At 45.0% G+C, this 24,057-nt stretch overlaps 1 protein-coding gene across 5 annotated transcripts in view; it reads left to right on the forward strand.

Annotated features, from left to right (window-relative positions):
* The first annotated feature begins 20,570 nt into the window (after positions 1 to 20,570).
* LOC118102896 (dachshund homolog 2) overlaps positions 20,571 to 24,057 on the forward strand; it is a 59,635-nt gene continuing 56,148 nt past the window's right edge. For all 5 annotated transcript variants that reach the window (XM_035149486.2, XM_035149487.2, XM_035149488.2 and 2 more), the window contains exon 1: positions 20,571 to 21,460. In XM_035149486.2, coding sequence (XP_035005377.1) covers positions 20,823 to 21,460 — 638 coding nt within the window. In that variant the 5' untranslated portion in view covers positions 20,571 to 20,822. The remainder of the gene's footprint in view (positions 21,461 to 24,057) is intronic.

A 24,057-nucleotide genomic window follows, 5' to 3' on the forward strand; every position in this document is an offset into this window, starting at 1 on the left:
TATGTTTTTACAACCGTACACTTAAACCCTTATTTTGTAAACGTTAATTGTGTTTGGCACAACTCTAAACAAAATACATTTTATTTGAATGAACTAAAAGCACTGTCATCACTATTTTCAGCTGCACTAGTCTAAAAAAAAAAACAAATTTCTAATCAAAATGAAATTAAAACCAAAACAAAATCTTTGTTCATGTTCTGAACAACCAAATGTTCAGAAAACTTTTTAACTAGACGGTGGTCGGACGACTTTGAACACGTCAGAGTTTCGGATTCAGACGCTGTCGTGTGAATCAGACACTGAAACAACTTCATGTCTTCACTCAGCCGCCGTGACCTTTGACCTGCGGTTCTGGACAAACGCCTGATGTCGACATCTGTCAGGGAAAGAATCCAACATGTCAGAGTGTGTGAGGCTGGAGTTTGTACAGAGCGAAGTGAAGACGAGACGCAGAGTAACGAGAAGAAGAAGAAGAAGAAGAAGAAGAAGAAGAAGAAGAGAGGACTGGGAAAAAGAAAGAAATGATGGATGATGAGCTGGAAAAAACTGAGCAGAGCAAAGCAGGTGCAAACTATTAACCACAGGACGGAGAGTCAAGTGTGTGTGTGTGTGTGTGTGTGTGTGTGTGTGTGTGTGTGTGTGTGTGTGTATGTGTGTGTTGAAATGATGAGAATGACAATCAGAGGAAAACATTTAAAGTCACGACCGAATCAAAACACTGTTTCCAAGCTGGTTCATTAAGCTCCACCCACCTGCCCCACCCTCCAACTCAAAACACCCCCTGTCCATTTTCAGTACCTGCTCCTCTCCGACTTTCTCTCATTGTTTTCCACTGATGTTCAGACGTCAGAGAGACAAGAACTACGAATGGAGAGAGAGAGCGATGGAAAATGAAACGATAGAATTGAAATACTGAGAAAAAAATGGAAAAACAAACGTGAAAATAAAAAGATGAGTTGAGAATCAAAGTGATGAGAAAAAAACTGAAATACCAAGAATGAATGACAGGAGAAAAAGCAAAAGACAGAGAGAGAGAGTAGTGAACAAAGGGAAGAACGGAAGGATGGAAAGATGAGGAGGTGAAGGAGACGAGGATTATGAATGGAGAGGGAGAGAGAGCGATGGAGAAAGGAAAAGAAAACACAGAAAGAAAACGAGTGCGTTACACTGGACTTTCCCAGCAGATACGATCTCAGTCATCAGCTCTCTCCGTTTTCCCACATGTTCGAATCACAGTTGCTTTATCTGCGTGGTTAAGAGACGGAAACACTGATAAACACAAACTCTACATTTGTTTTAAAACCACGTGCGCACCGCTGCAGCGGCGTGCACGTGACACAATCACAGATTTTTTTTGTTTTAACGACTCGCTCACAGGAAACGACTCAGACGATGAAGGTCGTTCATCAACTGTCGGAGAAAAAAGATGTGATCACGACGTGAAAAAGCAGAAACTCTGTGAAACAAGTTTTCACTGAACCCGAAGTTTCACGATCGACAAAGGTCACGTGAATTTTTGTCCTATATAAGCTTTAGGTCATGTCTGTCGTCCAATAGGATGCAGAGATTCTCAACCCATGTATGACGTCAGATCGTCTGAAGTATTTTAATGATAATTCAGACGATTTGGACCTTTTGACCGATCGAGCCACGCCCTTTTCCCACAATGCCCCACAGCTGAACAATAACTCTGCACATCTGACCAGTTTCCTGGCACGAGCACAAAACTAAATTTCTCATCAGAGGAGGAAGACGATGAAGATTGTTCACAGATGTGTCTGATTGACGTCCAGCAGCCGATCACCAGAAAGGGACTGTTCACTGTGATTTCAAACTAAAAGAGCATTTGGGCACAAGTGTAGAGAGAGAGCGCATCATCATCCTCTTCATCATCATCATCATCATCTTCATCTTCATCATCATCACAGAGGCTCAGAGAACTAAACAGTGTGAATGTGATGAAGTGGATCCAGCTTCTTTTTTAACACAACGAGGAAACGTTTTTAATTAACATCGTCATTACTCAGTTAACTTTAGTGACGTGGATGCGGTCTAAGGGTCTAAAGGTCTAAAGGTCTAAAGGTCTAAGGGTCTAAAGGTCTAAAGGTCTAAAGGTCTAGAGGAGATTAGAGAAATTAGGCTGCTGACGTACGAAGAACCATCAGCTACAACAAGCTGTTCCACTCCAGTCCACCAGGTGGCAGTAACACAGAAGAAGAACACGACAGCAAGAGCATGGAGATTAAATGTGTGCTGCTGTTGATCGGAAATGAGACGAGTGTGACTGTGTGTGTCCGATTATTATATTCTATTTTATTTTAATGTTATCAACTTTATAAGTCGTTATCGTGTCAGTTCTGTGTTTACAACTTGTTTACACTGCCCTCTAGTGGCCAAAAAGACAGGAAATGAAAAAAATACTCTCCGTGTCTCTTAAGGTAAATCTTTATTTAAATTTTATTTTACATTTAATCTAATTACAATATCATTAATTAATATTCAGATGAATTGATTTATTATGATTAAATAATTGAGAAAAATATTCATTGTATGATTATTACTTATTTTCTTTTTGTAGTTTTTAAATATTGTTATATATCCATATAATCTAAAATACACTGTCGGCTGGAGGCTCGGTCGCTTCTAGAAATAAATGTGTTGCATGTGTTGACGTACTGAGCAGAACTCGGCCTCGAGGAGGAAGAAACAAAGGAGGTGAAGAGGATGGAGGGAGGTGGAAAGAAGAGGAAGAGAGGGAACATAAACGAAGGCATTTGACCTCACACACACACACACACACACACACACACACACACACACACACACACACACACACACACCCACACACACACACAATCCTCTTTTATCTTGTGCAACAGGCAGGGTTAGGAAATGAGACGAGTGTTTTTTGTCTGAGAGGGCAAAGCAGAAAAAGGGATTTGTCTCCAAATGCAGCTGTAGCAACAGGCCGTGTGTGTGTGTGTGTGTGTGTGTGTGTGTGTGTGTGTGTGTGTGTGTGCGTGCGCGGCTAAATGAGATATTGAAACGCAGACATCCTCTGCGTTTGTTCTTGACTGATGAGGGCTGAAAATAGGATTTGTCTTTGAAACAGAGGAGGACGTCTTTAAGCCAGTTAAGACGACTGAAGAGCCTATTTCACACTGAGGGGATGGAAGTGGCTGCGGAGCTTCGACAACAACAGAGATCACGAGGTGACGACTTTAACGACGGGGACATCGGGAACAATTATCCAGAATGTTGTAGTTCGGACAAGGGACATAAATAAAATGTTGTTGTGTTATCGTCAAAGCTTTCACACACAGAAGAGACGAACTTCCTGTCATTTCGCATCTGGATCGCCCCCTGGAGGCCGGCTGCAGAAAAGGTCACAAACCCAGCCTCCTCCATGTTTGCAAATGGGACAAGGACCAAACTCAAAGAGTGAGAGAGAGAGAGTCCAGGAGCAGAAAGTGAAGCAAGTGCGGTCATTCCTGTTTGTATCCACAACAAATCTTTACACGTTTTACAATGAAATAAAATAGGAAATATACCTGCAACAGATTTCAGCAACGTGTCGTTTGGAGTGAGCAGCAGCCGAAGAAGAGAGAGAGAGAGAGAATGACATTAATTTAAATGGGTTGAATCTGTTTCATTCATTCTGGGGCAGAAAACAGGATTTGTCTCCGAGACAGCGGAGAGCAGCTTTAAGCCAGTTAGCACGTTAGCGCGGCCTATTTCACACTCGGAAAATAGAGCCGCATTCACCACGAACCACGGAGATAAAAAGAAAAAAGGAGAAACGAGTAATTACGGCTGCATGACACTGGATTTAATTCACATATTGCTGGTACATAAACGGCTCCCGAAAGACTAATCTGTGGGCGAGTCATAAGCCAGTTAGAGGAATCAAACGGACGATTTCACACCGAGAAAATGGGAACTTCTTCGAGTCGCTTGGCTTCAACGTGTAGAACACGCGAAGCTCATTGTCACTTGTTGGTGAAAAGATGGAAAAACAGCTGAGGAAGTGACCTTTAGACTTCGTACAGATTTACGTAAAAAAAGACGTCTTAATCCTAATCTCTGCCAGATCCAAAATCATGACGATAACAAACATCAAAGGACAAATAGAGAAATCAAAGAAAATGGAAAAAATTCAATATGAAAACACGCAGAAGATTAAAAAAGAAGAAAAGAAGAGATCGTGCTCAGGAATTTGGATGAGCTTTACACACACACACACACACACACACACTCTTCAATAGCCCACAAAGTGATTGAAACACAGTAAGACTCAGACTTAAATTACACGTCTTTAAAATGATTTGACTTGACCTCAAATTTATACGGTTACAAAAAATGTTAAAAGGATTGCAGTAGATCTCATTATTACAGTGGAAGGGTTTAATCATAGTTTTCTAGATGGTGTTTTCCACTTGGTTAACTCTCCCTCGCTCATCTTACAAATTAGACACCGACACTCTTCCCTTTTCTCTGCGTTCCTCCTCAGCTCTTACTCTCTTTTTTCACTTTGTCCACCTTTTCTTTCTTTCTCTCCGACAAAAAATCTTTCCTGTTCTCAACAATAACTTTGCTTGTTTGTGGATTTGTATTTATGACCTTTATTTTCAGTGAATTTCTATTTAATTTCTCTGGACACAAAAATACAAAAACTACAAATACACAAATAACCTTATTTATTGCCTATATTTCATTTATATATGTATTTATTTATACTTGTCATTTTTTCATACGACTTCCATCCATTGTTTTCTCCTTGTTTATTTTCTTCTTATTTCTTTATCTCTTGTTATTTGCTTTCTTTCTTTCTTTCCATCCTCAACTTTACTAATAATTTTTTCCAAATTATTATTCTGTCCCATGAAACTTTCTTTCTTTCTCCTTCCTGCCACCTTTTGTCTGTTCTTCCTCTCCTTCCCCTCTTTTGGAGTCTGTCCTGTTGTGTGTGTCGGCAGGTGCAGCAGACGGAGGTTTCCAGTGAAGGAATTCCCCCGTTCTTTCCTTCCGCTCCTCCCTCCGTGTCCGTGTCTAATCACTCACACGCTCACTCTTTCCAGGACTTTGATGGTCGGCGTGGACGAGGAGGTGGAAGATCTGAGCCGTGTTCACATGGCAGCTCTTTAGAGGGAGAGAGAGACAGAAAACATTCCTCTCTCTTTCAGGAAAATATCAGCTTCAAATTGTTTTACTTTCATCATCTGTCACATCTGGATTCATCCCTCCACCTCTGAACTCCGATTGAAACGCTGCTCTGTGGTTTTCTCAGTGTCGAGGTACGTTAGTGACTCGGCTCCACGATCACGACTCCACAGACTCTGACTCCAAAAGAATTAAAGATGGCAGCGTTCAGATCCGATATATTTTGGCTTCATTTTTGTACAGAGGGAGGAGGAAGTCTTTATACGTTGTGTTACGTCTGTTGAGCGGGATCTGCACTGATAGATTCAGAACAAGGATTCGTCTTTTCTGAGTTATTGTCCGTTTAGGTTAAAATGTTGTGATTAAACAGGAGGTGAAACTTCTAAAAGAATCAAATCTGAGACGTCATGAAATATTTTGAATAATGTTAGTCATATTCACGGAAACATCTTTCGATAAGAACTGAGACAAAGTTTCAGGCGTTTAGCTTCGCTCAGCATCGTGTCACTTTCAGCTGTATGTGTGTGTTTATTAAAGATGCAAAGTGAGTGTGTGTGTGTGTGTGTGTGTGTGTGTGTGTGTGTGCGCGATTATTGAAGATGCAGAGCGAGTGTGTGTGTGTGTGTCTTTGCCTTTTACCCGGCATCTTAATGACGCCGCTGCTGAATCAGCAAAAACGGTACAAAGTGAAGAGGATGAAAGATGGAGAGGGAGGGAGGGAAGAGAGGGAGAGATAGAAAGAGGGAAGAGAGGGAAGAAGATGGACAGTAGATATGAGAGATGAGAGAGGGAAAGAAAAGAAATCACAGAAAATGGAGAGAAATGAAAAGAAAAATGATCAGAGGAGGTAAAATGTGATGGAAAACGTGATAATAGAGAAATAATAGAAGAAAGAAGATGATAAAGATTCAGGTTGATGAATTTTCTGTCTTTTTTGCTACAAAACTACACATTTCATGTTTTTGTGTGTCCTGTATGCACAGTTGCACACACTCGTGCAGTGTGTGTGTGTGTGTGTGTGCTCAGTGGCAGGCCCATGCCTGTGTGTGTGTGTGTGTGTAAACAATAGAGTTGATTAGGCGTTGCGTGGCAGTGACAGCGCTGAGGGGAGATGATTAATGATTCTCTGTTTAATGTGATTAGTCCATTAATACCTCCTGTGATGGCTCCAACCGGCTAACACTGGGGAAAGGTCAGAGCGCACGCACACGCACACGCACACACACACACACAAGCTGCTGTAATGGATCATTAAGGAGGTCAAAGAAAGGAGTGCTGCTGTAGTTTCCTGTTTGAGAGTCAATAGTATTTTTAGTTTGATGCGATTTTTCCATTAATGCCGCTTCACACACACGCACACACACACACGCACACACACACACACACACACACACCTGAGTGATGAGTGTGTGTGTTTTCCAAATAGGGTAATTGCTCTGATAAAATAAAAAAAATACATTTTGCAGTTTCGGTTGCTGCCTCGACAACAAGCTGTGGAGTGACTGGAAGATGGACGACCTAAAATGACAGAAACCATCTCTGAGAACATTTATCTACTGTCCATGTCCTATCTGCTAACATGGAGGAGATGGGTTTATGACCTATACTGCAGCCCGCCACCAGGGGGCGATTAAGATGCTTTGGTTTCACTTTTGGGAGCCTGTCATGTGATCCATCTTTATTTACAGTCTGTGGCCTGAAAACTGACAATACAATAAAAAACTAAATGTTTGTGGTTTCTCGGGATAGACAGTACCACTAACGTCCACTAGATGCTGCTCCCAAAATATGAAGCTCGTAGGGATGGATTTAAAGTTTAACGAAAACATACATGTTTGTTTGAGTGTGTGCGTATCGACTGTGTGCGTATCGAGTGTGTGCGTATATCCAAAGCAGTTACTCTCCAAAAACCTTTACAAACACTGTGTGACGTGTTCCCTCGTTACCGTGAACACACACACTGTCCCGTGAAGCTAATGTGGATTAATCCGCCACTGAAAGTAGTCCCAAACAAATGTTCCATTTCCTCCCGTATTGTTTGATTTAAAAAAAAAACTTCAACGAGTCGTTTTACTTAGTTTTTCTTTCAACTGAATGTTGAATCAGAAAATCTCAACTAAACTACAGCAGCGGTGAAATGAGAGCTGGTACAAACAAGCTCAGTGCACGTGATTTCAGGCAAAAACACGCCAGGTTTAAACACACACAAGCACACACACACGCACACACACACACGACACACACACACACACACACACACACACACACACACACACACACACACACACACACACACACACACACGCAGAGTCTCCGCAGGGTGTTGGAGGGAGAAATGATGAGAAGATCAATCATCAGCTGTCAACAGTGGCTAATAGAGTATGAGAACAACATATTAACTATACTGGTTAGATTAACACTCACTGTCACACACACACACACACACTCTCTCACTCACACACACACACACACACACACACTGTATTAAAACCTGAACACCAATACATTACATCGGCTATTGATCAGTTTCATGGTCGATTCAATTAAACACCAAAAACACGTAACTAACACGTATGCGCGACTGCAAAGATGCAAATTAAAAATACACTTAGACAAGTTAAATCAAATAATCAGATTAAATCAGAATCATTAAATCAGAATCAGAAATATTTTATTGGATTTTGTGACAGTTACTTTAAAAAGAAATGTAAAAGTTGAAGAAAAATGTTTTCACAATGCAACAACACATATAGAACGAATGAGTGAATAAGAATATGTAACATATGTTTAATAAAATATACAACTGGAGACCAGTGCAGAGTTATCAGGTTCTCTGGTTTTTCTATTTACACGTGTTCATTTTTGTTTTATTCTTTTAACTGACAACATTTCTCCCAAGTTCTCTTACTTTTTCCAGTTACTCTACAACAACAGTTGAAACTTGTGTAGAAAAGCGCTGATGTTCTCCTCACGTTGTCCTGCCGGTGTCTCTGGAGGTAAACACGGATCTCCATGGAGACAAACTGGCTCAGCTGATGTGTTTCCTCCTCAAACCTGCCAGAAAGAGACAGTTGATTTTTAAAGGATATTCTCTCTGACACACACACACACACAGACACACACACAGACGCACACAGAGGTGGACTGAAAGCTGGAATTTCACCTGGGCGTTAACAGAAGTATGTGAGCTCTTCTAATGAAGCCCCAGCGCTTCGACTGCTCTGAACTTGACAAAGGCAACAGAGACGTACGGTTAACGGATAAGAATACGAATAATCTGCTTCTGCTCAAACTGTGAGCTTGCACTCAAATATCCTGCACTCGAGCTTCAGCTCCTCTCCTCGCTCCTCTCCTCTCCCCTTTCCAACCAGGTGTAGTGGTGACGGATGAAATTGTCTGAGGAGAAGAGCTGAAGCTGAAGAGCGGGAAATCTGTAACAAACGGCAAAATATCTGAGAGCAAGCGCAGGGTTTAGAGTGAAAGCAACACAAACTCTGAACGTGAACTCAAAAGGTCCTGCTCTCGAACCCAAAGACCACGAATAAAGAGGAAGAATAACCATAGAAATGTTGTGATTGACAGCTGAGACTGACTCGTGATTGGTCGAGTGCTGGACCTTGATGCCTCATCAGCTGATCAGTACGACTCTGGCTCCGAATTACGTCGACCGCACAAGATGGCGGCAAACGTCTCCAGGATATTTTGATGGGATACTGACGATCTGAAATACTCCTGTTCTAATTTTACATCAATCTGTTTGTTTGACATGTTTTCTTTTCATTCCTCTTTCTTATTTTGGTTCCATGTTCTGTGTGTTTACAAATGTATGTGCATTTTCTTCTTTGTCGTTCCTGGATAGAGGTTAAATAAAGGTCATTTTGAATCTGTTTCTCTACCGGCTCCGCCAAGATGAAACGCTCTCTCCTCCCACAGACTGAACTTTGTGATCTCTCTTGATAAGACGAGCATATTTTAGCCTTAAAATCTCACCTGCCGCAGGTTTAACCTTCCAGCTCGCTGTGTTTTATTGAGCTTACCTTCAGCGAGGCCTCGCAGGGTCTCGGGAAAGCCTTGGCAGCCTCACACAGCCAATAACTCACCGCGGCGCTCCAGCAACGCGGTTAGGACTCAATTACTCTCCACCTTTTGTTGCGTCCCTACCGCTTCTCTGAGAAACCCCCCCGTCGCCGCCACGTGAACCTGTACCAAGTTCCGCGGCCATAAAAAACATCACTTCCTCTCGCATCTTTTCACATTTAAAAAAAAAGAGAAAACCCTTCAAAGCAGATCAGGCACCAAAGCCCGAATTGGAAATTAAAGCGTAAACGCCTCGTGCGACGGCTTTCAAGTTGGTGCCCGGGCAAAAGTTTTTTCGGCTAACGAGGCTGTTATCTATATGAGAAAAGTTAAGCTATACGTTGAAATGCGTATCTGAGGAGATCGCAATTTCAAAGAGTCACTGGCGCTTATCCAATCACACAGCAGTCAGTCTCCCCCTTCCCTCCCCTCTTTCCTCCCTCATTCTTTTCTTTCATTTTATCTATACCTCTCACACATCCCCTCGATCCTGCTCCCTTCTTCTTCTTCTACTTCTTCTGCTCCTTTTCTCTGAATCACATCCATGTTGTGCTATCACTCCCCTTCAAATCTCTCCCTCCCGCTCTTTATCTCTGTTAGAGAGTGTTGATCCCTTTCTCGCTCTAGAAACCGCGGCGTCAAGCTCCGCAACGCGCACACACACACAGAGACACACACACACACAGACACACACACACACACACGCATTTTAATTAATACATAGATTTAAATTGTGATGCCTGTGTGGTGAAGTGATATACACCCCCGCTAGTTAAAAGTCTTTTTTATTGCTTAATCAATGTTGAAATTAATATGATTTAACTCCCGACCCCTCGTTACGCCCACCCTACACACACACCGACACACACCGACACACACACACACGCACACACACACACGTCTGCTGGGTTATTAATTATAACACTAATTAACCTACAACTAATGATTTGGCCTCTGTGTGAGTGTGTGTGAGAGAGACAGAGAAATTATGTGAGAGCTTGTGTCTAAGTGTGTGTGTGTGTGTGTGTGTGTGTGTGTGTGTTCGTGTAAATATATGTTAATTTGATTTCCCAGATATGATGGATTATAGGGGCTTACGATAACGACAGCTAAACTTCTCTTCAAAGCTCCGGGTTCGTTTCCGTAATTCCGTTTGGCACCCGGATCAATAAAGTTTTTTTTTTTTTTTACCCGAGTCAAATTTAAAAACCGAGCCCTCGTCCAAACGCCTTCATTCTTCCTCTGCCATTTCCGAGTCCCTGTTGATTTTTGCTGTTATTTATTTATTTGGTTTTTTTTAGGGGGAAATGTGCAGCACCACCTGGGGACGCCCGAGCACACACACACCACCCTCGTCCCCGAACAACAATCGGCTTTGGGTTTGATTTATTCGATTGAAGGTGTTTTTCCACTCTGATTTATTTTGTTTAATGTTCGCTTCTTAACGAGTTCACGATCGACTCTGTTTAATGCAGCTACGGGGACAAGTCGTAGTTTCCTGAAAAACACATTCCTTCAATCAAATACTCAGTTTGAGACATTCCGGAGGTTGTGATGTTAGTGTCCTGGCTGGGATCTCAACCGGCAACACGCAGAGATTTTTTTTTTTTGTACCTGAAGCACGGATCAGATTTGACTCTACTGTACTGTGATACTTTTACAGGGAAGTCTAAGGTGTAAATGATAATACACACATAACTCCTGAATTAAAACTGTATATTTATATTTTGGACGGTCTGTGTGAGTCATCAGAAAACAGGGTTTAACCTGCACCCGGATCCTGGGTGTTCTCTTATCCGTTAGCGTGGAAGCTAAACCCTCGCCGCGACCTTTGACCTTCACGACACTGTTTTCATTTGGAGCTCAGCGTGATGAAGTTAAGTATAATATCGATTCGTTCTTCGTCTTTCTGTCCTTCACTTTGTCCTTTTGCTTTAATCTCTTCTTTTTATATCCCAGTTCGTTCCTTCTCCACTTCCACTCATCTTTCGATCCTTTCTTCCTCTCTCGGCTACTTCCTTCCTTTCATCCTTCCTTCCCTCGTCTCCTAGCGCTGCCTCCTTTGTCCATCGCCCAAAGATGGGGACTATTGATTTTACACACCTTGTTAAAATTGCGTCAAATGCACATTCACTGTCTGCCGCTCTCTGTTTATCTTACACACACACACACACACACACACACACACACACACAGCGGCGCGGTGTGACAGTAAGGCTGACAATAGGTGTCACAGTGATTGATGGCACTGATTATATGTTAATAATGAAATAAACATTAAAAAACGCATTCAGTAACGCTCTTCATCAATGATTCTATCCATCTTTCTATCTATATCTCACTCAGTCTCACTCTTATGTTCATTTCTTTTGCGGAGCCCGGTTTTTTTATTTTGCCCTCAGCGATCACAAGCGAGTGATTTGTCCCAAAAACGACATATGTTAGCGATCGAGTGGATCAAGCCCTCGACCATCTGTCTGGGGTTTTTTTTTAAATAAACTCAGCGTCATTATTAATGAAGGTCGAGCTCCATGACTCCTCCTCACTGAGGAGAACTTTGTTCCAGAACTCTGTCAGAGCGTTGAAGCTCGAGCTGAAGTTTTGGATCTCGTGGATCTCCCGGAGAGCGACTCTTGATTTGCTCTGCAGCTCTAACGACTCGCGCCTCTCGGTCGACCGGCTTCTGTGCGACTTTCTACTTTTCTTGTGCAATAATCCTTTGTCTCTGGTGATGTGGGTTAAATCTGGGCCCAAACAAATGTTGCTACATCTGGATCAATGGAGGATCCGGTGGAATCGATTAAACATTGAATTTACGATATCTCCCACAGTGTTTTCTATATCGATGTAAACCTCCTCACATTAAACCTGAGGCTTGACCCTTTTTAAAAAAAATGCTTATGGTCTGGACTCCACAAACATGCACTGTTAAACCCAACGTCGTCACTTCAACTGCATGCTTTTCATGGTTGTGAAGAAAAAGTCCTTGCGTTACTTTGAGCCCCGCTCACACATACATGACCCAGCAGGGGGCAGCTTTCATATCAGCACTTTAAAACAAGTGGAAAAAGTTTTGAGAGGACAGAGAGAGAGAGAGAGAGAGAGAGGAGAGAGAGAGAGAGGGACGAGAGATAAGAGAGAAAGAAAAAGTATTTTGGTAAAAACAGAAAAGCAGGACACAACGGTAACCGACGGCAACCATCATCAATCAGAGTTTGAAGACATCGCTGCTGGCAAAGGCGACAGGAACAGAGAAGAGAGAGAGAGAGAGAGAGAGAGAGAGAGAGAGAGAGAGAGAGAGAGGGTGGCGTCGGGATGAAGGGATGTAAATGCTAAAAGAGAACGAGTTAAATATAAAAAAAAAAAAAGAGGGAGAGAAGGGGAGAGAGACAGACAGGTGATTTTTTAACCTGTTTTAGTGAAGATGGAGGGAGAAGGAAAAGAGAGATCAGCGAGACGCATTAGAAGAGAATGAGGGGGAGAGAGAGAGAGAGAGAGAGAGAGAGAGAGAGAGATGTTTTTGGCCTCTTTAGCTGTTTTAAAAGAGGAATTAGGACAAAGACTCGTCACCTTGAGACCCGCTCTCTCTCTCTCTCTCTCTCTCTCTCTCTCTCTCTCTCTTTAATCTCTCTTTTTATGTCTCTCTCTCTGCCTCCTCCGTCCTTCTCTTTTCACAGTTTTTCATGTCACAGTCACATCAAAAAAAAGTAACGTGCTAAAATTAATTTATGAAAACAGGAAATTCACAAAAAGTTTGGTTTACGTGGTAACTACTCAGGGATACCGGCTTGTAAAAGGCTCCACACCCCCCAAACGACTATGTGTGAGGTGTAGTCATCTGTAGCCTATAGCTTAGCATTAAGACCGACCACAGGGGAAACAGCTATTCACAGCATGTATCTAATTGTTTAGCTTGTACGTTAGTCGCCTTACATCTGTTTTGTTTGTGTCTCTTTGTCGTAGTGAGTTGCTCGTCTCTCTCTGAGCTCAGATCTATGGCAGTTTGTTGACTTTGCAACAATAAATGTTCACTTGAGACTCAAGGCTGGAGCCCGGGGGGGGGGGCCTCTAGCAGCTGTGGCCCCTGGGCAGAAGCCTGGTCCGATCAGTAATTCTTTCAAAGCCTCAATAATATTAATGATTTTCATTTTCGTCCCAATAGTTCAACAATGTGCAGCCACCGAAATGACTGTAAAGCATCAACATCTCTATAAAACAGTTTCCATGAAAACGGAACCGTCATGAATGCAGGATTTATTGCACGACGCTTGTGTTGGACCGTATTACTTTTATCCGGGTGTACCTAATAAACTGACCGCCGAGTGTGACCGACTGCACGCGCACCGTGCTGCTTCTCTCTTGTGGAACCGTTTATACGCCAGCAAAGCAGGTTATTTGAAATTAAATGGTGCGACTCAGCTAAAATGAGAGCCGCCTCAATTTAGGACTCTCCGGCTCCGAGTTCCCTCAAAGGTCGGCGCGGGGAGAACCATCACTCAGCGGCGGCGCCACCGTGCACGTTCGCCAAAGTTGGATTCCACAGAAAAACTCAACGCAGATTTCCTCTAGATTCCGTGATTTAATCTCACCAATTCCATTTAAATGAACTCATCTGAGCCCCTCTCACAAACCCTGTTGTGATTGGACACTTAATTCTCTCTGTATCCTCCCTTAAGTCTCTCCTCTTCCTGTCTCTCCATCTTCCCTCTTTACCTTCCGTCCTTGCCTTTATCCCTCATTCATTTCTCTCTTCCTCCTCTTCCTCTCTCTGGCTGTCTGTCTCTCTCTCTCTTCCACTCTCTCCCCCATCCTCCTCTAAACTCTGTTCTTTCTGGATGAGCAGGTTTTATGAGCAGAGTGATAAAGAGAAGGGGGGATGAAGGGCAGAGAGGGAAGGAGAGGTGGAGGACAGAGGGGGACGGAGAGGGGAAGGAAAAAAGGAGGAGAGAGATGGGGACGGAAAGAAGTGGAAACAGGGATGAGCTCAGTCTTTATTACACCAGACTGGATACTGCCAAGAACATTTTTTATGGCTTAAATATCTGTCTGTCCCTTTTCTGTCTCAAGGTTTATTTCGGATTTGAAACTTTTAGGCTGATTTGAAAAATAGAGTTGAGCCTGAAACATCTGTGATATTACCCATGATGTTACTTCGTGGCTCCCTCACCGGGGGGGGGGGATTTATAAAGAGCTTTCTGAGTTGTAACGGCCTCTCAAAGTGCTCTATGCACGTTCACCCATTCACAAGCACATTCATTCAGGGCTTCTAGATATCACCTCTCTCCCACATCCCATCCACCAACTGCCGTCAGGTGCATTTCTGGGGGTTCGGTGTCTTTATTCAACTTGCAGAATAAAAGGAGCCTGGGATCAAACGACCGACAGTCTGTTCAGTGGACGACCCGCTTTCAGTCCAGATCAGCGGCTACACCTCCGTCACACCTGCCTGTGTCCCGGCAACCCTCAAGGCAGGTACACACCCTCCTCAGCAATTCAAATTTACAGGTTTAATTCATATTTTATTTTGTTAAATTGTTGTTATATTATTTCATTTTCCGCCTCATGTGAGATTCTATTGGATGTTTGCTGCTTCTATCGACTTGTAATTTAGCTGGGGAAAAAAAGCCTCCATGTCCACGTATGGAAACGAAGCGCCGCTGTCACTCCGACCGGCCCGGAGACGCTCGCTCTGCAGTTTGACACTTAGTAATTGCGTTGTTGAATTAGATTATTAAAGAACACAACTTGAGCCGCTGTCGTCAACATCATCGCTGGAGGTAGCGCTGGGGATGATGGGAAAAGACACACACACACACGCTGGTCATCTCAGAATTACTGTATATCATCACAAACACAAAGTTGCTTACATGCACGCGTTGTCATCTGCTGCCTGCACACACACACAAACAGACACACACACACACAGAGTAATGAAAGCTGGGGGCTACTGTGTGTGAGATGGATGGTTTGACTTTAAGCTTGTATAAATAAAAGCTAAATAAATCCTGATGGCCTCTAGTGATGAGTGAGATACAGCAGCAGCGTTGTGTGTGTCACAAGAGTTTGAACACACACACACACACACACACACACACACACACACACCCTGCAGCTCTTTCTCATTCATGTTTCCGTCCCAAAGTGAAACAAAAAAAGAAAATTATAAAAACCCAGCAGACCAATGTCACCCGACGCTCGAGTCTAAAATATTCTCCCTCTATTTTTCTCTCTTGTCCTCTTTTCTTCATATTTCAGCACCGCAACACATTATTCATCTATTTTCAACAACTCTTTCAGACTCTTCCCTTTGCAAACTCAGGGTCTCGCGTTTCGACCTTGGATGAAAGATGTCCAGAGGAAGTTCAAACTGAATGAAATGTACTAAACAATGAATCTTAGACGTCTTGGCTACATTAAAAAGAAATCAAAGGGGTAAAGTAAGGGTTGCAGGTTTGTGTAAAGAAGTTGAAAGGACACAAACTCTTAATTTTCTCTATCAGATACTAGATGATGTTCTATTAGCATCTTTACCCCAAGAACACTGCTTTACTGTCTCATATAAAAACTATGTCTTCTTATCATTAATAGTTGGTCCATGCTTGTTTTCTAATCAATGCTATCCACCATCTTGCTGCTACCAGTTACTCCCAGTGGGCAACGCCCTCCAGTGATGATGGTATTTATATAGCGCTTTTCTATTCTTGATTCTCTTCTGGTTGGAGGACGACCGCTCTTCCCCCTCAGCCACATACTTTAGCTTTACTAGGGCAAGAGCCGCCCCTTCATGATGCATTCTTGATTATGATGGTTCATAACTGGTTTGCTATACAAGACATCGGATTCTCTAAATGCTAAGGAAAGGTGCCTTAGTGCTTCCTTTCCTATGTCCTTTAGCATACAAGCCAGTCTTTAGGAAAGGAAGCAAATCCGTCCCACAGATGGAGCGACGCCTGTGAGCTAATTCAGGAACTCCACAACCCTCTATAATACATACAGCCTCCCAATTTGGGGGTCTATCTATTCTGCAAAGATTTCCCATCTCTCCCTCTGCTTGTCGAGGCCTCTGCTGCCCTGCGGCCGGATCGCTGCCTCTCCACCAGCCCAGCATCCACCAGCCGAGCATCCACCAGCCGAGCATCCACACCTGAGCATCCACCAGCCGAGCATCCACCTGCCCAGCATCCACCAGCCGAGCATCCACCACCCGACATCCACCAGCCGAGCATCCACCAGCCGAGCATCCACCCCGAGCATCCACCTGCCGAGCATCCACCACCCGAGCATCCACCACCCGAGCATCCACCACCCGAGCATCCACCACCCGAGCATCCACCAGCCCGAGCATCCACCACCCGAGCATCCACCACCCGAGCATCCACCAGCCGAGCATCCACCACCCGAGCATCCACCACCCGAGCATCCACCACCCGAGCATCCACCAGCCGAGCATCCACCAGCCGAGCATCCACCACCCGAGCATCCACCAGCCCAGCATCCACCAGCCCAGCATCCACCAGCCGAGCATCCACCAGCCGAGCATCCACCAGCCGAGCATCCACCAGCCGAGCATCCACCACCCGAGCATCCACCAGCCGAGCATCCACCACCCGAGCATCCACCAGCCGAGCATCCACCACCCGAATCCACCAGCCGAGCATCCACCAGCCCAGCATCCACCACCCGAGCATCCACCAGCCGAGCATCCACCTGCCCAGCATCCACCACCCGAGCATCCACCACCCGAGCATCCACCAGCCGAGCATCCACCAGCCGAGCATCCACCAGCCGAGCATCCACCAGCCGAGCATCCACCAGCCGAGCATCCACCACCCGAGCATCCACCAGCCGAGCATCCACCAGCCCAGCATCCACCAGCCGAGCATCCACCACCCGTCCACCGCGAGCATCCACCAGCCCAGCATCCACCACCCGAGCATCCACCACCCGAGCATCCACCAGCCGACATCCACCAGCCCAGCATCCACCTGCCGAGCATCCACCACCCGAGCATCCACCAGCCGAGCATCCACCAGCCCAGCATCCACCTGCCCAGCATCCACCACCGAGCATCCACCACCGAGCATCCACCGCGACATCCACCACCGACATCAGCATCCACCACCGCTCACCACCCAGCATCCACCACCCAGCATCCACCACCCGAGCATCCACCAGCCGAGCATCCACCACCCGAGCATCCACCAGCCGAGCATCCACCACCGACATCCACCACATCCACCACCCGACATCCACCAGCCGAGCATCCACCACCCGAGCATCCACCACCCGAGCATCCACCACCCGAGCATCCACCAGCCGAGCATCCACCACCCGAGCATCCACCAGCCGAGCATCCACCACCCGAGCATCCACGCCGAGCATCCACCGCCGAGCATCCACCAGCCGAGCATCCACCACCGAGCATCCACCAGCCGAGCATCCACCAGCCCAGCATCCACCAGCCGAGCATCCACCACCCGAGCATCCACCAGCCGAGCATCCACCACCCGACATCCACCAGCCGAGCATCCACCAGCCGAGCATCCACCACCCGAGCATCCACCACCCGACACCCACCCGAGCATCCACCAGCCCAGCATCCACCAGCCGAGCATCCACCACCCGAGCATCCACCAGCCGAGCATCCACCAGCCGAGCATCCAGCTGCAGGTCCCTACAAAGATATCTGCTGATTGTTCCCCTTCATACTGATGTAACAACATTTGGGGTAAAACCAGAACATTTGTGATACGCAAGCTACGAAAAAACAACAAAAGGAAAAACAATTCCTCATCTCTACCTTCAACAATCCCCAATCGCACCACTGTAAAACTTTAATATTATCATTTAAAATCCAGGTAACTTTCCAGGAACATACATCACTGTCAAGTGACGCTGTACTTCCTGCAGCCGCCCTGGGAGTTTCTCTCCACTGATGAATGACATTATTTCACCTCCCTGCCGTCGCTCAGTCGGGCTTCAGAAGCAAAGTGTGATAAACAGAGACGATGTGGAGAGGAGAAGCAAAGTGTGTTCGGTCCCATCAGAAGGGAGAGACGCATTATGAACTGCAGTGAACAGATGACAATGAGACAAAAGAAGGATTCAGACAGTGTCCACTTCTCCACAGCAGCTCTCTGATTGGCCCTCGTTGGGCCGGAGCACTGCGAGGACCGAGGCAGGAGGAGCCAGGTGGAGCTAATGAGCAGTAATTACAAGCTACATTAGCTGAAGCTATAACTGTTGGTCTGTCCAACGTTAGCATCACATCATTCGCTTTACAAGTTCAGTTAGCTATAATAGAGCTGGTGATGTTTATTCTCTACAGTAGCAACACATGATTGGCTATAAAAGCTCCGATAGCTTGTTGAAGTTAGGTCACAGCTGGTAATCAAGTTTTATCCAAACTAAATCTGAGCTGGTGATCAAAACCACAGTTTATCTAACACTAGCATCACATTGTTAGATTTAAAAGCCAAGATAGCTTAGTTATGATAATAATAGAATGTCAAATATTAAGTCCGAACAAGATTGTTTCCGATTGGTCCAGAGCAGCACGACACTATCCGAGAGGGGAAGATCTCCACCAGCACGGAATCGTCCATGTGACAGGCCCAGTTATTTAATGCACTGAGGACAAAAGAAAGTAAAATGGTCTTTCGTGTAGAACACACGTCTCTTCCTCAGTCTGTCTCTCAGGGGTCGAGAAGCATTTTGCAGACAAGTTTTTCCACTTTTGTCCTCTCACTCTCTCGTCACCTCCTCTTCACCTCACCGCGTTTACTCCTCTTCCTCTCTTCCTCGCTCTCAACGCCCCGAAGTCCAACTCCAAGTTCACATGGGTCATTATAACCCCGCTGAGAGATATTCACCTCCACTAAGACCTCATCTCTCTCTGTCCGCCCGTCCTTCTTCCAGCCCGAGTCCAGCTTGATCTTTATTGGTCCTGAGAGGAAAATCATTGTGCTTCTGTCCCTCTGACTCCTTTTTTAAATCTGTTTCCGTGCCACCTCTTCCTTCCTTTACCTTTCTTCTTCGCTGTCCCACCTCTTCTCCTTGACCCCCTCATCCCTCCTTCACCTGGGTCTTATTTACAGTTTATTAAAACTTACTGCATCCGTTCATGGTTCAACAGTCAGGGTCAACACCAACCTTCACAATAAAAGCCCCGGGTTTCACCATCTTTTACTGTGAAGACGCAGCCGCGCGATTGGTTTGTGCGACGCTGATATTCAGATTCAATTTATTCTTTTTTTTTTTGAACAAACCGTCTCATCCTCTTTCTCCCTCGTTGTCTGTTTCTCTCTCTCTCTTCATTCAGTTGGAGTTTCTCGGTGTAATGAGATTACACGGGATTATAAAACCCTGTCTGTGTGTAATCCACACCACTCAATCCCATTTAGCTGCTCACACACACACACACACACACACACACACACACACACACACACACACACACACACACTCTTTTCATTCTTTTATGATGATAATTATCACCACTTCATTTAGTTTCTTCTCCTCTTTTCCTCATCTCCAACTTGCCCTTCTTTTAAAAACATCCATCCATCCTTTTCCTTCCTTCAGCCTCCATCCTTCTTTCCTTATCCATTTATCCAAAATGTTTCCTTTCCTTCCTTCCTTCCATCCATCTACTTTTTCTTCTTTTATCCAATCCATCCCTCATTCTTCCCATCTTTCTTTTCCAACTTGTTTTTCATCCCTGTATCATCCATCGTTCTTCCCTTCTTCTTTCCTTCCCCTCTTCCCAATTGCATTTTGTCTTTTATCCACCCATCCTATACCTCCCTTCTTTTCTTTCTCATTTTCTTCCCTCCCTTATTTCCTCTCTTTCCTTCCTCTCCCTCCTTCTCTGTGTTCTTCTCCTCCACCTGTGCTCTCATCCCTCCTTCCCTCATCAGGAGGAACATGCGTCTGTCTCACCACCAGAGCTCGCGTTTGAGCCACAACTGGACACACACGCACGTGCACACACACACACACACACACACACACTCACACGCATACCCACACGCAGTCACGCGCACACAAAGCAGGAGTTGAAAAAAACAAAGCTGCAGAAGAAGAAGAAAAAATAAAAACTTCCGTGAGAAAGTTTATGAAACAGCAGATCACACACATACACACGTACTCGCGCGCGCACACACACACACACACACACACACACACACACACACACACACACCTTCTCTCCTCACCAATCACACCTCCAGTCCTGCACGGGGGCCTCTCTGATTGGCTCTCGGGGCTGTCAGTGTGACGGGGGCGGGGCCCGGGGCTGACCTGGAGTCGGATCCAGTGTCTTTTACGCACAGACCGGACAGTCCGCGATCCGCGCACCGACAAACCGGCACCGAGCGCCCGCTGCGGAGGGAGAGAGGAGCGAGTGACGGGAGAGAGGAGGAGAAATAAGACGAGAGAGAAAAAAGAGGAGGAAAAAGTGGAAGAAAAGAGGAGAAAGAGACGCACAAGTGTTTTTTTTTTCCCCCCCAACTGGAGCGAGGAGCAGGAGGAGAAAGTGCGAGAGGAAGAGAGGAGGAGAGTGCGCCTCCGCCACCGACACCTCCATGTCGCTCCCCGGCTCCCCTCCGCTGCTCACGCCGGGTTCGGGCACCCAAACTCCGGTCGCGCTCTACCGCTCGGCCCCCGACGCGCTCCACACCTCGGTGGCCTCCAGCGGCACCTCCAGCCCGCACGCCAACTCCCACCCGCTGTCCCCGTCCCCGCGGCTCACCAGCACCATGCTCAGCGCCTTCCTGCCCGGAGCAGGGGGCGCCTTGGCCGGCCTGGGCAACGGCGGCGCGGCCCCGCTGGTGTCCGGTCCTCTCGGCGGGCTCGGCTCGCTCAGCTCGGCCGGCCTGACCCCCGGCTCCCCCGGCTTGGCGCAGACCTCGTCCGGCCCGGGTCTGTGCAGCGAGTGCAAGCTGGTGGAGGTGCACGGAGTGAAGGTGGCCAGCTTCGGCGTGGACGGCCAGGAGCTGATCTGCCTCCCGCAGGTGTTCGACCTGTTCCTGAAGCACCTGGTGGGGGGGCTGCACACCGTCTACACCAAGCTCAAGCGCCTGGACATCGCGCCGGTGGTGTGCACCGTGGAGCAGGTGCGCGTCCTGCGGGGGCTCGGCGCCATCCAGCCCGGAGTGAACCGCTGCAAGCTGATCTCCAGGCGGGACTTCGAGACCCTGTACCAGGACTGCACCAGCGCCAGGTCAGTGATCCGTCAGTCCCACCATCGATTACCAGGTTCACACCAGAGGAGCTGCACTGGGGAGCAGCCTCCAGGGGCGGTGGTGCAGATTCAACGGACTTTAGTGACTTTACTCTACAGGATATTTGTGAAAACGAGAGAGCTGCTAGTGAGGCTTCATTTATTTAACAGTTATTAAACATTCATCTAACTTTAGATGAAGTTTTCTCATTTTATTACTGAAAACCCTGCGTCTCCAACACTTGTGCTCTGGACTTGAGGAGTTTTTAGTGGTTTTATTTTGCAGGGTTTCTTTTTTATTGTACAGAGCTGTTTTTACCGAAGCTTCAGCTATTTAACATTTATTTAACATTTCTCTAGCTGAAGTTTTCCTTTGATCTATGGCTTTAATTCTACTTGAAATCTTTATTTATGCAGGATATATTTTTTTTAAATATCCAGAGCTAATGAGGAAATGTCTCTAACTTAATCAGTTTCCATCAGAATTTCTGGTGTTTTTGTTAAGATATAATTGAATTTATTTTGCAGGGTATCTCTAAAACGTACAGAGATGTTACTAAGGCTTCATTTATTTCATAAATCTCCAATATTTGTAGAACGTAAGTGAAGTTTTCCTCTGAATCTGCGGCTCTACTTTAAATAACGAGTCTCCAACACCTGTCGTGGGTGTTTTTAGTGACTTTATCTTGCAGGAAATGTCTAAAATGTCAATTTCTATTACATTAATTTAACATTTAGGATTAGTCGAGGTGTCCTCTGAATGTGAGGCTCTGTCTCTTCTGTAAATCCTGCAGCTCTCCCACTTTGTCCTGGGTCTTCAGGTGTTTTTGTAAAGATTTAAGTGACTTCATTTTGCAGGATATTACTAAAACACAGAGCTGATAACAAGGCTTCATTTCCATAACATTTATATAATATTTCTATACATTTCGAAAATATTTCCTCTCTAACTAACCATGCATCTCTAACACTTCAGGTGCATTGTGCAGATTTAAGGGACTTTATTTTACTGGATGTTTCTAAAATTTAAAACAGCCGTTATTATTTAAACATTTGTCCAATTAATAGTTTTTCCTCTGGATTTGTGGTTAGAACTTTTCTTTAAATCCTCTCCTGGTGCAGAGACATTTCCTCCATCCTGTCTGATTAGTTATGATTATGGACTCGTGTGTCTCATCGCTCAGTTTCATTTTGTGGTTGCTGATATTGTTGGGATTCAGTTTTATTCTTTAACGTGACTTCCTGTTCTGTTCCCAGCTGATTCCTTCTTTTTTGCAAAGTACAAACGGACAGAAAAAACAACCAGCAGCTTCTGTTGACTTTTTCTTATGGGAAAGATGATCACACTCATAATCCACTGCTACGTGCGCGCGTGTGTGTGTGTGTGTGTGTAAACAGTTCTTTTACAGCATGTTTAACTGTACGTGTGCGACTTCCTGTCACCTGCTCTTTCACACTGTTAATTTGACTATAAACGTTCAAATTAAAGCGTCTCAGTGACCCCATGCGAGTCTCCACCATTTTCAATCGAGTCAGTTCGATGTTGAAGTTCAGAACAGAGATTATAAATATGTCACTTTAAAAAAAATCTGCATGTTGGAGGCTGCACTTCTTGATCTAAACAAACATTTTCCCAACTCATGTAATTCTCATGTCGGCTCATTTGTAATTCTGCCAGAAAAGAGAAACAATTTAATTATTTTTTGCGTCAGATTCTAATATTTTTTTGTTGGTCAGTCCAATCTGAATATAAACATCATGCACACATTCAGATTCAGTGTGATTTACACTTTCTAGGGAAGCCTCACATCCAATGTCTGTTTTAAATTAATGTCCATAAATCCTGTTAGAAAACATAAAATATAAAAAGATGCTGCAGGTGTGAAAACAAAAGTTGCCTGAGAACCGTCTTTCAAAATCAAATGAATCCAGTGATAATATCAGTGGGCACATTTCAAACAGCAGCTGCTGACATAATTCAGCTGAACTTTTAAAATCAAGCAAATACGACAAAAAAAAAACTAAAAGACACTTTAAAAAAACCCTCACTCGCTATTGGTTGCAGTTTTTCAGGAGAGAGAATTAACTCCAGTAAACCAGGAGGAGGATGTTTATGTTCAGGTGCTTTAGATTATTTCTGGAGACACATCGACGACAGCGAACAAAATACAACACGGATGTAAACTTTCTACAGTTAATAAAAATGTACTGAATCCACGAGAAGAACCTCAGACTCTGAGTTAAAGCTGCTTTGAGAATTAATGACACAGGATTTCATCACAGTTCAGAGCAAGTGAACGTGTCCCCCCACCTCCATAATCTCACTCGTATATCAAACCACATCATTTTGATTTTCAAATTATTCTTTTATTATCAAAAGTAGGCAAAGTAAAAAAAACTACTTCGATTACACAAATAGTAAAGTAGTTAAGTGCAAAACTCCATCACACACACATTTAGAAGTGTTTGTCACAAAATGGTCTATTGTAATCGTCCGGTCTCAGGGGCCCCTCTCAGCTCGGGGCCCCAGGTGACTCCCCCCGCTTTACCTACCCTGTTGCGGCGCCCCCGGTGGACAGTAGGAGAGAGAGCAGTTG

Source organism: Hippoglossus stenolepis, chromosome 23 (assembly GCF_022539355.2).
Source record: "Hippoglossus stenolepis isolate QCI-W04-F060 chromosome 23, HSTE1.2, whole genome shotgun sequence".
NCBI lineage: Eukaryota > Metazoa > Chordata > Actinopteri > Pleuronectiformes > Pleuronectidae > Hippoglossus > Hippoglossus stenolepis.